This window comes from Phaseolus vulgaris, chromosome 3 (genome assembly GCF_000499845.2).
Source record: "Phaseolus vulgaris cultivar G19833 chromosome 3, P. vulgaris v2.0, whole genome shotgun sequence".
Classification (NCBI taxonomy): domain Eukaryota; kingdom Viridiplantae; phylum Streptophyta; class Magnoliopsida; order Fabales; family Fabaceae; genus Phaseolus; species Phaseolus vulgaris.
In genome coordinates this window covers 16,250,420-16,266,235 of record NC_023757.2, presented here as the reverse complement: position 1 = coordinate 16,266,235, position 15,816 = coordinate 16,250,420, and the positions used below count along the sequence as shown (strand labels likewise).

Below are 15,816 nucleotides of genomic sequence, written 5' to 3'. Positions count from 1 at the left end.
TTTAATTGAAGTGCCTCTGTGATACAAACTGACAGATGACTAAGGACACAACAAGCACTTCCCAAAAGGGTCATTCATCTCAAGATACAAAAGAAGAATCTATAAACCAGAATACCTGAAGTTCTTCCTTATGGTCTTCTTAAAAAATAGAATATGTTTGTAAATAATTTGGACTCACTTTAGGGGTCAAAATAACAAAGATAAGCTAGAATAAGGTGCCTTTAGCATAATAGGGGTGTAGTTATCATTTTAGCTTGTTCCTAGCCCTTTAGGAAGACAATTTGATCTAGTTTCTAGAAGGACAAGCCTAGGGTGCGGGTTTGACGTCAAACCCTAAGTGATACAAACCCACAGATGACTCAAGCCACAACAAGCAAATCCCAAAAGGGTCAGTCATCTCAAACCCTAATGCTGCCCATTTTTCCCCCTTTTCCCATCTTACCCCTTTAGCTTGTTCTCCAAGGCTCCTTCCTCTATAAAATATGAGGCCTACCTAGTGTATTTGACAAGTTGAAATTATAGTAAAAAATTTCTGCACAATTTTTGTGTGAGTAGTGAATGAGTGTTCTCCTCCAAATTTGGTTTGATGTTGTGAGATATGAAGCTCTCAAGTGGCGGCCTTCTTTCACTCATCTTAGTGATTCTATCCCATCAAGTGGCGTGATTCCTCCTAACTTCACCATCCCTAAGTTCTTCTTTCATCATATCTTCCATTAATCCATTCCTATTCATGCTTATGTCTATTCGGTTTTATCAATCTTGTTCTTGTTTCCTTTTATAATTCTCCAACTTAATCTTCACATCTACTTAACCACTTGGTTAAGTTAATGTCCAATGGGATTTTTCCTTAGGTTATCACCTATAATTGTCTAAAATTCCAAATCTAAGTAAAGTGTCACCATACAAATGAACAATCCTAAAATCAACTCACATCACTAAGGCTGCCCCTTTTTTCCCTTTTCCCATCCTACCCCTCTTGCTTGTTTTCCAAGGCTCCTTCACTTATAAATAGGAGGCCTACCCATTGTATTTTACAAGTTGAATTTGAATGAAGTAAAGAAACTCTACACAAATTGTGTGAGCTTTTAGTGAGGCTTATGTCTTATTAGGTTTGAGGTCTTATCTTGAGTGATTGGGAAGCTCTCAAGTGGCGGCCAACACGCTCATCTTGGAGCACATCACCCTTCAAGTGGCGTGACATTTCTCACCCACCATCATAAGTTTTCTCATTCCATTTTCCTTCCATTTCTCCATTCCATTTATGTTTTTGTCTATTTGTTTCTCTTCTTTGTTGCTCTTGGGTTTCACTCATAATCATGAGTATGGTGCATCATTTGGGAGGCCATGACCACCATTTTTGTTTACCTTGTGCCCATTTGAATTTCGCAATTGCATCTCATCCTCACTATATCTTGTTTTTCATCTTTTCCTTTATGAAGTGAACCTTCACACTTACTTAACCACTTGGTTAAGTTCGTGTCCAGTGGGAATCTTCCTAAGGTCCTCACCCTTAATTGTTAAAATCCCAATCTTCACTAAAAGTGTCACCATAAATGAAAACATCTAAAAATCAACTCACATCACTCTGTTTGTTGGGAGATAGAATGTTGTTTTAGGTTAACACAATATCTTGAGCTCCCAAGTCTCAAATTCCCTTGTAGTTGTTCTGACATAGAAGTTTGGATATCCTTAACCATAGTTGTTGCCTTTCCTTTTCTAATTGTTTAATATCTGTTCATTTTTCATTCTCATTATCATGCGTATAAAATCTTGTTTTTAGTCTCTATTCATTATATTTATCAATAATTAAAATTCTTTAATCTCATGATTCATGTTAAAATGGTATAAATGTCTTAACAATCTTATCGGGATTTACCTATTAAATCGATTTAACTATGTATCTTACTTTTATGGGTAAGTTATGATTGATCCCTAAGTTTTGGACAGTACACAACCCCTAGTCTCAAGCCGAGTAGGCAGAGAGATTTATCGAGTAAAAAAACTTAGAAATAAATTGCGATGTAAGTTATGCCTAATCGAGATATGGCACATGCACAAAAACATTAAGTCACCCATTATGACATAAGTTGAGCCTAATTTATCGAAAAATTGCTCAATTTTGTTTTATGATGTGCCAATTATTTAACTGTTCAACTGTCGAGACTAATCAGTCATCCTTTTAATAACTAATCAACAATGTCGTGATCTAGGCTGATTGATCAAGCCTGTTATTAATCCATAAACAACCTTTTTTAATAGTTGATCATCAGTGTTGGGATTGAGCTGATCGGTCAGTTTTTTTTAGTAGTCAAATTTAAGCTTATGGGTAAGCTTTTTAATAGTCAACTAGTAGTGTCGAGATTTAAGCTAATCGGTCAACATTTTAATAATTGACCGTTAGTGCCAAGATTTAAGCTGATTGATAAGTGTACCGTCCCGTACCCGGGCGTTTACAAAGTCAAGGTCAAAGTCAGCGTCAAGGTCAAAGTCAACATAAGACGTCGCCTAGGTGAGGCGACGCCAAGTGCAAGCATCACCAAGGCGAGGCGTCGCCAAGAGGAAGCGTCACCCTGATAAGACGTTGCCTAGAGAAGGCGTCGCCAAGGTAGGGCGTCGCCAAGGTAAAAATGTCGCCAGAGCAAGGCATCCACCGTGTTACTCCCCGATACCCATGGGTAGGAAAGACCATGGAGGGAGTGACGCCATGGGAAGGCCTCAAACCCCGATAACCCGGGGTAGCAATAAAGGGAAGAGAAAGGTGGCTTCAAGGCCATAGTACTAGAGCCAGTGGGGAGCAATCTGACTCGCGAAGTGCCCATGTCACCCCAGAGAGGCCCTTGGGATAGATACGACTCATGAGGAGGGTCACGCCCAAGGTAGCCAGGTGAAGGGTACGAGAGGAAGGTAGATACGCTCTCAAAGAGAATTTTTCCGCGAATTTTCCCAGAATACACTCTAGTTGCTTGCTCGAGTCTTGAGGCTACGCACAAGGGACTAGAGAAAGGTTGTTTGCCAGAAGGAGAAAATATACACAATACACAGTTTCGTTTACCACCTTCAGAGTGCCATTCACGGTGCTCCGATACGGTGGTGCAAAGTTTTTGGTGTTTCTTGCTAGCTGACTTGAGCGTTGGAGTGCAAACGGCCGCTAGGGCACCCTTTTTTCCTTCTTTCCAGGTATCCACAGGTAGCCAGAGGGAAGGTGTCCCTAGCTGACGGGCAAGGTTGCGCACAAAGACGTCCCAGGTTAATCGGCCAGAACATTTGGCGCCCACCGTGGGGCCGATTTAAAACATCAGTCCCATCGCAAGTTGCAGGCAATTTATCAGAGCTACCATAACGACTGGGGAAGTTTCAAAGGAAAACAGTGAAGAATGAGGGGCACGAGACAAGGTTCCGCGCGCGCAGCAGGCGAGGAAATGTCCATGCAGCAGGTCATGGACATGATGCGGGGGCTGCAAGATGAAATGGCGGAATCAAGGGCGGAGCAAGAGCGTATGCAGGCGGATCTCGCGGCTTCCCACGTGAGAAACGATGAGCTCCATCGTATCAATGAAGAGTTGCGCCGTGGTTTGGGCGATAACCAAGGGCAACGTGACCAAAATGAGACCGAGCCTCTCACCCCACCAAGGGAGTTTTCCACACCCTTCTCGCAGGAGATTCTGGAAGCTGTGATCCCCAACACGTTCGCGGGACCCAAGGTGATCTTCACCGGGATGGAGGATCCTGAGGCGCACCTCACTGCTTTCCACACGCAGATGGTGCTAGTAGGCGGCTCTGATGCCGTGAGGTGCAAGCTCTTTATGAGCACCTTGACGGGGATGGCCATGGACTGGTTCATCAACCTTCCAAACGGCCATATCACCTCCTTCCAGCAGCTGTCGCGGTTGTTTAGGGAGCAATACTTAGCGAACAGGGCCCTGCCGCCAGTTTCGTATAACCTGTTTGATGTGAAACAATATCAAGGAGAGACCTTGAAGGAGTACATCAACCGTTTCGGGGCCCAAGTAGTAAAGGTTGGTACTACGGAAGAGCCCATGATCGTGTACGCATTCAGAAAGGGTGTGTGTCCCGGACCTTTTTGCGAATCCATCATTAGCAATAAATCCTCATAAGTGCCTATATTTTAATATGAAATATTACTGAAATTAGACACTTATCACTCTCCCCAACTTAGAATCTTGCTTGTCCTCAAGCAAAGTAAATGAATATATTTGAATTTAAATATCAAATAGCTTAATTCACTAAACAACAGATCAAATTAGAAACTTATGATGCTTCCAAATTCAAATATAAAAAATTATAGACACAATCAATTTCCAGGATCAAATCAAAACAAATAAATGACAATTCATCAAGGAATATCTTCTCATATGCTCACGGGTAAGTGTTTCTCTCTATTTTCACTGAATCATAACAAATCACAGTTGCTTTTCATTTCATCTTCAAATCACAAACATATTAGAAACATGAATCTTGAGGTCTTTTACAGGGTTGTAATGAGGCTGGGCTTCCAAAAAATATTGGTTTTTCTTAGATAACAAAATGCACATCTTAAAGAAGAAGAACATACCTACAATTCAATTATAGAGAACATATATGTTATCTAATTACCACTTTCTTTCGATGTCACCTTTTTCCTCATTTTCTTTCTTTTCATGATTTTCATGAAATTTTTTTTCTATCTTTCTTTTTTTTGTTATTTCTTTTTCTTCTTCTGTTTCTGTTTTTTTTTTCAATAATAGGAAAAGATTCTTCCTATTTTCAACTTTTTGAACTTTCAAAATCAGAACCAACCATTCCCTTTTCTATATGTATTGCATCTATGTTCTCCTTCCTTAGACATGCTAGAGGGTAGAAAATTATATCAATAAAGGTTAAGGTGCAATATTAACAAAAAATTTCTTAGCCCAAAGGGGATATAAAAAAAATTGGAATTCTAATATAAAGGTTGGCTTTTTGGCCCTGGCTCCTAATTAACACAAACAAATGCCTCAATCATCTTCATGATCTTTTATGATGCAACAAAAATAAAAATTAAGCAACCACAACTGTCAATTCATCAGTAAAACTCTCAAAACTGTTTAAGGTTCACACACTCACTTGGTTTAAATGGTCTCATTCCTTTTTGTCTTGTCATTATTTGTCCTAATCAATCATCCTGTTAAATTTTCATGTATCATAATTTTAACTACATTTGAATAGGGATTCAATCATATTTTCTTTTCTAACCTGTGTCTAATTCATCTCACTGTTTAATATCTAAACACAAATTCTTTTTTCCACAATTCAAAATTAATATTCTAGTTCTTTTTAATTTGAAAAAAAATAAACTAGAAAACAAACAAATTAAAACTGAAATTTAGTCAAGAAAGATAATTCAAGACTTAAAATTACCAAACTAATAAAACAGGAAATTTATTCAAAATAAGCAATAAAAACAAACCAAACAAATAAGCAAATAAACAGAAAACAAAATAACCGAAAAATAAAATAAATAAAATAAGAAAAAATCCAAATAATTGAAAAGAAAAGAGAATTAGAGAGATAAAACCATATTTTTGTTCAATCCTCTATTCTTAAGAAGTCATCCAGCATTTTGTTAAAATTTTTATCTACAGTCTTGCTTCATTTGCTGGATCTGCCCCCCTGAATAATAGAACCTGTCCCCAGGTCAAAAATACATAACCTGCAAAATGATTAGGAGGCATATAGGATTTTTTTTTTATTTATTCTTATTTACTTTTCTTTTTTATTTTTTATTTTAAATAAAATCAGCAAAGGTAATAAAAATAATAAAACTAAAATGTGGACTGGGTTGCCTCCCAGTAAGCGCTCGTTTAACGTCATCTAGCTTGACGCCTGTTTTTTTCAAGGTGGAATATCTCTGTGATCCATCCTTCTGTACACATTCTTCCCCTGCATTAAAATTTTTAAGACCATTAAAAAGTTTTAAAGTTACCTCCTCATCTTGAGTTCTAACTTGAAGTTCTCCTTTGTCGACATCAACTATGATTCTAGCAGTCTTCATAAAGGGTCTTCCAAGTATCAAGGGAACCTCCTCATCTTCTTTCATGTCCATCACAACAAAATCCACAGGAAATATGAATTTATCCACCTTGACGAGAACATCTTCAACCACACCATATGGATACTTGGTTACTTGATCAGCTAACTTTAAAGTCATCTTGGTGGGTTTAATCTCCAAATCACCTATTTTCTTCAGCATTGCCAAAGGAATTATATTTACGCTTGCTCCCAAATCCAATAAAGCATTGGCTACTAATAAAGCACCTATAGACACGGGAAGGTTAAAACTCCCTGGGTCCTTGAATTTTTTAGGCAAGCCTTTTTGAATAATGACACTGTATCTATCCTCCAGCTCTATATTTTTTTCTTCAATATAGCTCCTATTCTTTCGAAATCTTTCAAATGTTGAATCTTGCTTCAAATTTCCTGCAAAATAATTTTTAGGGAGCAATTTATCAAAGAATTTTCTTTCCTTCTCGCTTTTTGAAAGAGAATGAGGATATGATAAATCTTTTTCAAAAACTCCTCTCTCCTTATTTTCACTTTTCTTCTTTATTTTTTCCTCCTCACTTCTCTCTTTCTCATCTTTTTCTTCTTTTTCAGCCACTACATTATCGCAATGCTCTTTTGAATTGGTTTGCCTATTGACTGAAAACTGGCCACTTTGTTCCTCCACAATTTGTGAAATTTGTTTGGTCAGCTGTCTCATCTGGATCTCTATACTCCTAATCATGGCCATGCTATTGTCCTGCGCTCTCACAATATTGTCCTGCGCGCTCACAATCTTTGTCAGAGCGTCTTCAACTTTATTCATTCTTTCAAGCATGGATGGATCCTCAACTTCAGGTGAATTGTTCTTAATAAAACAGTGACCATTAGGATGAACACCTCCAGAAAAATCACACCTGATTGACTGACTTTGGCTTTGAGATGAATGAACAACATATAATTGTTGGGGCAATTTAGCCATTTGTGCAGTTAGTTGCTCAATCTGCTGTGTCAGAATCTTATTTTTAGCCAAGAGTGCATTTTCTAACAACCCTTTATTCTGAATATCTTGTCCATCATGTTGGGCTTTATAATCAGTTGATGCCAATGCATCAATAATTATTGTCGCTTGTTCTACATCAAGGGCCATCATTGTGCCACCAGCTGCAGCATCTAGGAGCATCTTTATGTCAGATCTGAGACCATTCAGGAATATGCTCAGTTGAGAAATATCTTCAAACCCATGATTTGGGCATTTTCTCAATATCATCTTAAATATTTCCATGTATCACAAAAGACTTCATTCGCTCCTTGTCTGAACATAGAGATTTCAGACTTTGCTTTGTTGTAGCGAGAAATTGGAAAAAATCTTTGCAAAAATTTTTCCTCTACATCCTTCCAGCTAGTGAGGCTCTGATTTGGAAGTGATTTGAGCCATTCCTTAGCCTTTCTTGCCAATGAAAAAGAAAACAAGCGCATATAAACATTTTCAAGATCACCTGATTGAAAACCCATTGTTCCTACAAATTCATAAAATGTATCCAAATGTGAATATGGATCCTCATGTTCTATTGCTGTAAATTGATAGGCACGGATGAGAGTGAGAAAATCGGGATTTATTTCCAAGGCCTTGGTAGTAGTAGGTATTGCAATACTAGAAAAATGTCTTGGTCCTTGGTACATGATATAATCTCCAAGTGTCTTCTTAGTAGGTGGTGCTTGCTGTTCTGTCATGTTGCTTTCTTCCTAAAACATATTAGTGGAGAGAAAAAAACAGAGAACTTTTTTTTTTCTTTAAAAAGAATAAAATAAAATAAATTTGAAGATAAAAATAAAAACAAAATATGTAAAATAAAATAAATAAATAAATAAAACCAAAAAACAAAAATAAAACACTAAAATGACGTTAAGAGAAAATTAACAAAAATATTCAAAAAAAATAAAAAAAATATAGATAAAATAAAAACTAAAAACAGAATAAAAGAAAACTCTAAAAACAAAAAATAACGTACTAAAAAAAATAAAAAATAAAATAAATACTAGAAATAAAATAAAATAAAATAAAGTTAAAAAAAAATAAAATTGAAAACTATAATTGTAAACAACTAATATTCTAACTAACTAGCTTACCTAGAAATAAAAACTAAAACTAATAATAAAATATAATTAAAATAAATAAATAACAGTTACGTAAACATAAATAAAACTACCTAAACTAATCCTAAAACAACTAGAATAAAATATAATAAAACAAAATCAAAATCAAAACAAAATAAAATAAAAATAAACTAAATTAAATAACATAAAGAAAAGAAAAGAAAATAATATAAAATCAACAACTTTCTTTTTTTTTTAAACAGCAATTCTATACTAAAATCAAATCAAATCTAATTTTAATAAAATAAACAAAATCAAAACAAATAAAAAAAATAAAATATTTACAATATTTAGGAAATTATACTCAACAAATCAAATCTGGTCCCCGGCAACGGTGCCAAAAACTTGATGACTTTTTACGGCAAGTGCACCGCGTTTGTCAAAAGTAATAATTGTCCCTAAGGACGGATATCGATCCCACAAAGAACAGTGAATTATCGAGTACAATAATCGCTAAATATAAAAACAGAACAATTAAAAGAGTTTTGAATTAATTGTGTTGGCACTGATCAATAAGAAAACAAACAAAGAATTAGTTGTTTCAATTGGAAAAATAAGGATTAGTTTCATCTCTCTCACCCTCAAGTATTTTGATTAGCATGTCAATATTAAGTTCTTTGATTGAAATTGATGCCCGTATAAAAATCATTTATATCGATTCCTCGCATATAAAATCCTTAAGAATGTCCCCTAACTATCGATCCCTCGCATAATTATAAGAACAACTTAGAACGAAGCTCAGACGTTTAATAGCAATTAACATTTCAAGTCTATTCCTAGCACTCAAATATGTTAAGTATTGTTGTTTAGGTCCGAACCCTAAAAATACCTCCTGGTCAGATTTAAGATTCTCAATTTGTCACGGAAAATTAAAAGTAAAACAACAATACCAATAATCAATCAAGAACTGAATATTAATATATAAAATATCACCTCAATACATAAGAGTTTGAGCAGATTACTCTCAATCCCAAAGGGTAGAATTAGCCACGCATACTTCTATCACCTTCCATTCTCCCAATTGGGTTACAACTCACTCTATGGTGTTTTCCTCTCAATCTGGCACACTAAGGTTGAGCCTCTAGCCCTCTATTTATCCTAGTTTTCTAGGGTTAGGTTGTTTATTGTGTCGCGCTAATGGGCTAAATGATAAAACATAAAAAAGGCCCAATCTTCCTTTGCATCTTTTTCCATTCTGGGACCTTCTATCTTTATCTTTTTAGCTCAAATCATTCATCTTTAATCCAAATCTCCAATCTTCCTTAGAAATCTGCAATTAACACCAAATTTGGGAATAAAATACTCTTATTCAAATAAAGATCATAAAAAAAGTAAAAAGGTATAAATTCATAAATTAGGAATTATTTTATATGTAAATTAGCAATAAATCCTCATAAGTGCCTATATTTTAATATGAAATATTACTGAAATTAGACACTTATCACCCGGGGGCGAACAAGAGGTGGAGGCGGGTTCGCAGTGGTTGCTCTCCGTCGACGGCTCTTCCAATCAACAAGGAAGTGGTGCAGGGATAGTGTTGGAGGGACCCAATGGTGTGCTGATTGAGCAAGCTCTGCGTTTCGCCTTTAAAGCAAGTAACAATCAGGCTGAGTACGAAGCACTGATTGCAGGGATGCTCCTGGCTAAGGAGATGGGTGCGCTGAACCTCTTGGTGAAAAGTGATTCACAGCTGATTACGGGACAAGTATCGGGTGAGTTCCAAGCAAAAGACCCACAAATGGCGACGTATTTAAGGTACGTCCAACTGTTGAAGGGAGCATTTAGCGCTCTTGAGCTAATACATGTCCCACGAGAACAGAATGCCAGAGCTGACCTGCTGGCCAAGCTGGCCAGCTCAGGCAAGGGGGGCAGGCAGAGGACAGTAATCCAAGAGACGCTCAAAGCTCCACGAAAATTCCTGGAAGACAACAGGGTGGATGTCCTCCATATTAGCACTGCGAGAGGGAGGCCAAGGAGTCATCGTTCCTTGACCCAAGATACAGTAAAGATACCCCATATCAGCACATACGTGAACACGCCCGAAGAAGGAAGGCATACGCATATATATGCTTTAGCCGAAGGAGACACCTGGATGACGCCATACAGACGGTACCTGGCGGATGGGGTTCTCCCAGCGGAACCGGAGGAGGGCAAGAAGGTTTAAAGGAATGTCGCAAGGTATACCCTAGTGGACAGAGTATTGTTCAGGCACGGGTTCACCCACCCTATCCTAACGTGCGTAAGCGGTGACGAGTGCACCAGGATAATGGCGGAGCTCCATGAAGGTATTTGTGGGAGACACGTGGAGGGAAGGTCTCTAGCTTCTAAGGTGGTACGTGCAGGTTTCTACTGGCCAACAGTGAAAGAGGATTGTGTGCGGCACGCCCAGCGTTGCAAGCAGTGTCAAATGCATGCCGATTGGCACAAGGCGCCGCCAGAGGAGCTGAGATCCATATATAGTCCATGGCCCTTTCATACTTGGGGGATCGACATCCTAGGCCCGTTCCCACTGGCGATAAGACAGATGAAGTACCTGATCGTCACCATTGAGTACTTCACCAAGTGGATAGAGGCGGAGCCCGTGGCCCAGATAACTGCGCACAAGGTACAACACTTTTTTTTGGAAGAACATTGTATGTCGTTTCGGAGTGCCTAGGCGGCTGGTGTCCAACAATGGCACCCAGTTTGCGAGCCAACAACTGAGAAACCTGTGTGCAGAGGTGGGCATCAAGCAGGTGTTCGCGTTAGTGGAACACCCCCAGACAAATGGACAAGTCGAGTCAGCGAATAGAGTTTTGCTGAGAGGGTTGAAGAGAAGATTGAAGAAAGCTAAAGGGGCGTGGGCAGAAGAGGTGCCAAGGATTGTGTGGGCGTACCATACCACACCCCAATCTTCCACCATGGAGACACCTTTCAGTCTGGTATATGGGTCAGATGCGATGATCCCAGTGGAGATCCACGAAAGCTCGCCACGTTACCAGAATTTTGTGGCCGAAGAATCCAATGAAGAGAGGCGAGTGAATCTGGACTTGTTGGACGAAGCCAGGGAAGAAGCAAGAATAAAAGTTGAGGCAGTCAAGAGAAGAGTGGAGCGACAATATAGCTCTAAGGTGAAGTCGCGGCAATTTCAAGTTGGTGACTTAGTCATGAGGAAGGCTCACCCATATGAGCTAGAGAACAAGTTGTCTCCCAAATGGACCGGACCCTTCAGAGTTACCGATGCCAAGGGGAATGGTTCATACAACCTAGAGACTTTGGAAGGAGGCCCCATTCCACGTAGTTGGAATGCAGCCAATTTAAAAGTCTACTTCAGTTAACTTGAAATACACAGTTGTAAAGGGGACACTTTTTTTCCCTCTCGAGGGTTTTTTAATGAGGTCACCCAAAGTAAAAAGAAAGAAAAAGAAAAGTTCAAGAAAACTCGTTTCCAGTTTTTCCTCTCTCTCAAAGTAAGATTAAAGGTTAAGAAACAAAGACAAAGATTCAAAAGCGGCGCCTAGCGTAGGCGTCGCCAGGAGAAGGCGTCGCCAAGATGAGGCGACACCAAGTGCAACCGTCGGGTGGGGCGTCGCCAAGAGAGGCGTCGCCAAGAAGAGGCGACGCCAAGTGCAAGCGTCACCGAGATAAGGCGTCGACGCGGGAGGAGGCGTCGCCAGATGTAGGCGTCGCCGGATAAAAAAGCAGGAGTCAAATCAGAGCAAGTGTCGTGAGCGCATACCCGAAGATCGAAACAAAGGTATGTCCAGATAACAGTTAAAATCCGGGAGCCTAGTCCTTGAACAGGGGTTAAGGGATTCTTCCGGGACGCCCCCTCCTCATATGTGAATAGCTAGCCCCGATACCAGTTAAAACCCGGAAGCCTAGTCCTTGAGCAGGGGTTAAGGGATTCCTCCGGGACGCCCCCTCCTCAAGTATGAATAGCTAGCCCCGGTACCAGAGATAAGTCCTCCTCGCCCTCGAGCGAGTTTATGCAAGAAAGGTACAAACCGGACACCTAGTCCTTGAGCAGGGGTTAAGGGATTCCCTCGGGACGCCCCCTCCTCAAGTATGAACAACTAGCCCCGGTACGAGATGAGATTAGAAAGTCCTCAGTGCATCCAGGTAACCCCTGGGCAAGTCGAGGCACCAGAGAAAGTCCTCCACGCCCTTGAGCGATGTTGAGGCCAGAGAAGAAAAGGAGAAATATAAAGGCACGAATCACCAAAATCAGCGCCTTCACAAAGGAGACTCCTCGCGGATACGAAGGCCAAGCGAACCGCCGCGAGAGAGGGTCATATGTTACTCAAAAGTTGAGGGCTAACGCGATGAAGAAAGGCGTCGGAGATAACGCACTCAATGTGACAAAGCAAGCAAAATCATACGAAAGAACGAGAAAAGCAGGCAAAAAACAGATACGTAAAAACAGAAGCTAGGGGGGCAGTCAAATCAGCAAAATAAATTGTCAAATTTACAAGTATTGAAAGATGATCAAAATGAGTCTACAAAGAAATTGAGGGGGCATGTTCGGAGCAGGCTATTCCCCAAGGCCAAGGGGCACGACTTTCCCATCGACGATATGGTTGCAAGGGTCGTAGTTAGAAACATTGATCCCCGGGTTCTCGCAGGCGGCTTGGGCCAAAGCCTCCTTGAATCCCTCCTCGAAGGTGCCGGCCATGTCGTCGATGAGTTCCTTCCTGACCTTCTCCAACTCCTCGATGGTAGAGTCCCCGGAGGCCACCTACTTCTCCAGAGCCTCCTTCTCAACTTGGAGCCTGTTGACCTCAGTTTGCAGCTTGTCATGATCGACCTGGAGAAGGCCCAAGGCCTTGACCTTGGTAGCCATTTCCTCCTCCATCCTCTCCAGTCTCTCCGCCTGCCCATAGCACTGATCCTCCAAGTCCTTCTGAAGCTTTTCGGAAGCCTCGGCCATGTCTTGGAGATCCGTTACTTGAACTTGGAGAGACACCTCCCGGACGTAGAAATCAGCCTGGATTTCCATCGCCTCATCCAGTTGCCTGTCAGCCTCCTCTTTGGCCTCTTGGGCCAACTTCAGAGAGGCTTGATAGGCCTCATTTTGGCGTCCCAAAGCTTCCTTCTCCTCCTTCAGAGCGGCCACTTCTTCTTTCAGGGCCTGGAGGGCTCGTGTATTTGAAGCAGCATTTCTAGCTTGGGTGCGCCAATCAAGGGCCACGGCCAAGAAGGCTCCCAAATGATAGGGCATTCCTTCTCTCCTGTCGGAGCCTTCTGGCATCAACCCTCCGTTGAAGCCCCTCATCAGATGCATGATTGGAGGAGGAATGGCAATAAGCTCTGGGGCAGCAGAAACGGAGGCAGGAACAACAGAGACCTCTGCTAGTGGTGGAGGTGGAGCAGACTCGGCCCCATCGCCTTTTTCCTCTTGGACTATTGTGGGTTGGGGAGAGGTGGCGCTAGGGGGATTGTCCCTGAAGGACTCCCCTCCCTGCGGGGATGCTGCTGGTAGGATGGGAACCCTAGCAGCCCTTCTCCTCTTGAATACTACCCCACCACCGGAGTCTTCGTCATTGGAGAGGACCTCCAGCACCCTCTTCCCTTTGTCAAGGGGGGCTGGAGTAGGCGATGAGGCCACAACCAGTGGGACTGCGGCGATGAGTGGAGGTGAATTAGGTGTTTGGAGTGTTTGGGGGCTACGTGGAGGTGGTGAAGATGGGCCTAGTGGAGTTTCGGTGGTGGTTGGTGTTGGTGAGGGCGAGGATAGTGGGAGGTTTGGGTCAGCAGTGGGGGTGGTGGAGGCGCCAGCCTTGGGGGCACGAGCCTTCAATGCTTTCGCCAGGACCATCCTCTTAGATGAATCCATCACTGATCCTGCATTCAGACAAACCAAAGAACAGAAGTTAATGCCACACCAAGCCAAGCACAAGGTGTCAGTTACACACAAAGCACAGAATACCAATCCCACCACCAACGCAGTTATACAGATCCACAAGGCACGCAGGTAAATGAAATATAAAGAGTACAAACGAACACTTAGCAACGAGGGAAACCGGTGGAGAAGGCCAGCAGTATAAGCATGATGCAATAAAGCATAAATAAGAAAGGAAGAACAAAAAAGGCAACAAGGAACGAGCCTCCCTACCAAAATAGGTGGACAGGGTGTGCGCATTGTACTCATACACTATGAGCTTCAGCGTGTCAAAAACGATCCTTAGGCCAGCCAAGGCCTCACATACCCCCCTATCAGCGGAGGACAGCTCATCTAGGGTCTTAGGCTTGAGCAGCTTGGGGTGCTCTGTCCAGTATAGGGGAAAGCCATCCAAGGCTGTGGGGTCCTGTTTGGCGCAACACACCCTAAAGAATTTCCCTTTCCAGCCTTTGTATGAGTTCTGGAAGAGGGAGAGGATGATCCTGCCGGCGATCCCGGAAAATCTCACCCAGAGGCTTTTCCCTTGTTTCTTCACCTCGAATAAATGAAGAAAGACGTCCACAGAAGGGGGAACGCCCAGATATCCACAGAGAATTTGAAAGGCCCGGACGAAGGCCCAGCTATTAGGGTGTAGCTGGGCGGGGGCCGTGTTGATCTCCGTGAGGAGTTCCCACTCGAAGGGTGTAAATGGAAGGCGCACACCAACGCGTTTGAATACTGTTTGGTACATGAAGAAAAAGGGGGCCCTACCCCTGGGCTTATCATCCACACAAACGGGTTCCCCGGGTGTGCTGTGGCGGACGGAGATGTGGGCATCGTGGGTGCGCAGAAGGCGTTGAAGTTGTATAAATGAGGGTCACCCCGATGGTTCTCCACATCCTCGATGGTTGTCAAGGTGGTGCATTCGTTTAAGAGATCGTCAGAGGCCCATTTATAGAGGGCCTTGTAGTTGATCTTGGGGGGAGGACTGGACTTCGTTTTCGAGCGCACCATGATGCGATTAAATAGCTGAAGAAAGAAGAAAGGAAAGGGGTTTTAACAAGCGAGGCCAAGGCAGAAAGGGGAAGAGAAACCCTAGAAAACGCCACCCACGCGAAGAAACCCAGAAAGAGGGAGAAGAGAGCGTAGAAGCACGATGAGAGAAAGAAATGTAGAAATACAGAAGCACAGACGGTCCCAGGCAGTTATATCGGAGAACATAAATCAAGAGGAAGAGCCATGGAGGTAGAAAAATCGTACCTTTGAACGTGTGAGTCGGTGGTTGTTGAGGAAGCGCAGAGGGAGCAGCGATCGCTAGAACTTCAGAGAAAGAGAGACGAACAGTAGCGAACAATGCGAAAGAGTGAATAGAACAGTGTTTGAGGCGCGGGATTTCGAAGTCTTAAACGTTACACTTGGAACCCAAGAGGCGCTAATTTGGGATCGTGCGATTGAGCCACGTATCGAAGGATTAAGTATCAACTTGAAGCGCAAGAGGCGCCAAACCGTGACCGTGTGATTAGGCCACGTGTCAAGAGATTGAGAGTATAGCTCGAAGCGTCGTTTTTCCCACTCAGAGAATGTTACATCTCCAATACAGAGAAGGTCACATCAGCAGTACGGAGAGTGTCACACCAGCGGTACGAAGGATGTCACGTCAGCTGACTAGAGAATGACACGTCACTGGGGTGCCACGTGTATGATGGGGGCAAAGCCTTAGTCTTTTCGCTGAAAACAAGTAATCAGCTCGAGACTGGGGGGCTTGTGTACTGTCCCGTGCC

At 41.9% G+C, this 15,816-nt stretch overlaps 2 protein-coding genes across 2 annotated transcripts; one reads left to right on the top strand and one right to left on the bottom strand.

The window, feature by feature from the left end:
* Window positions 1-5,871: 5,871 nt before the first annotated feature.
* On the bottom strand, window positions 5,872-7,752 carry LOC137839223 (uncharacterized). The gene is made up of 3 exons (XM_068648348.1): window positions 7,355-7,752; window positions 5,963-7,214; window positions 5,872-5,919 (listed from the first exon to the last, which is right to left on the bottom strand). The coding sequence occupies exons 1-3, from the start codon at window positions 7,750-7,752 to the stop codon at window positions 5,872-5,874; spliced, it is 1,698 nt and encodes a 565-aa protein (XP_068504449.1).
* A 2,689-nt stretch (window positions 7,753-10,441) lies between these two features.
* Window positions 10,442-11,492, top strand: LOC137839222 (uncharacterized). The gene is made up of 2 exons (XM_068648347.1): window positions 10,442-10,460; window positions 11,125-11,492. The coding sequence occupies exons 1-2, from the start codon at window positions 10,442-10,444 to the stop codon at window positions 11,490-11,492; spliced, it is 387 nt and encodes a 128-aa protein (XP_068504448.1).
* The last annotated feature ends 4,324 nt before the right edge of the window (window positions 11,493-15,816 follow it).

Coding starts and splice junctions, on each gene's coding strand:
- LOC137839223 (XM_068648348.1), bottom strand. CDS start 7,752: ATGACAGAACAGCAAGCACCACCTACTAAGAAGACACTTGGAGATTAT. Junction 7,215..7,354: donor TCTCGCTACAACAAAGCAAA/GTCTGAAATCTC, acceptor GAATGGTCTCAG/ATCTGACATAAAGATGCTCC. Junction 5,920..5,962: donor TTAGAACTCAAGATGAGGAG/GTAACTTTAAAA, acceptor ATTTTAATGCAG/GGGAAGAATGTGTACAGAAG.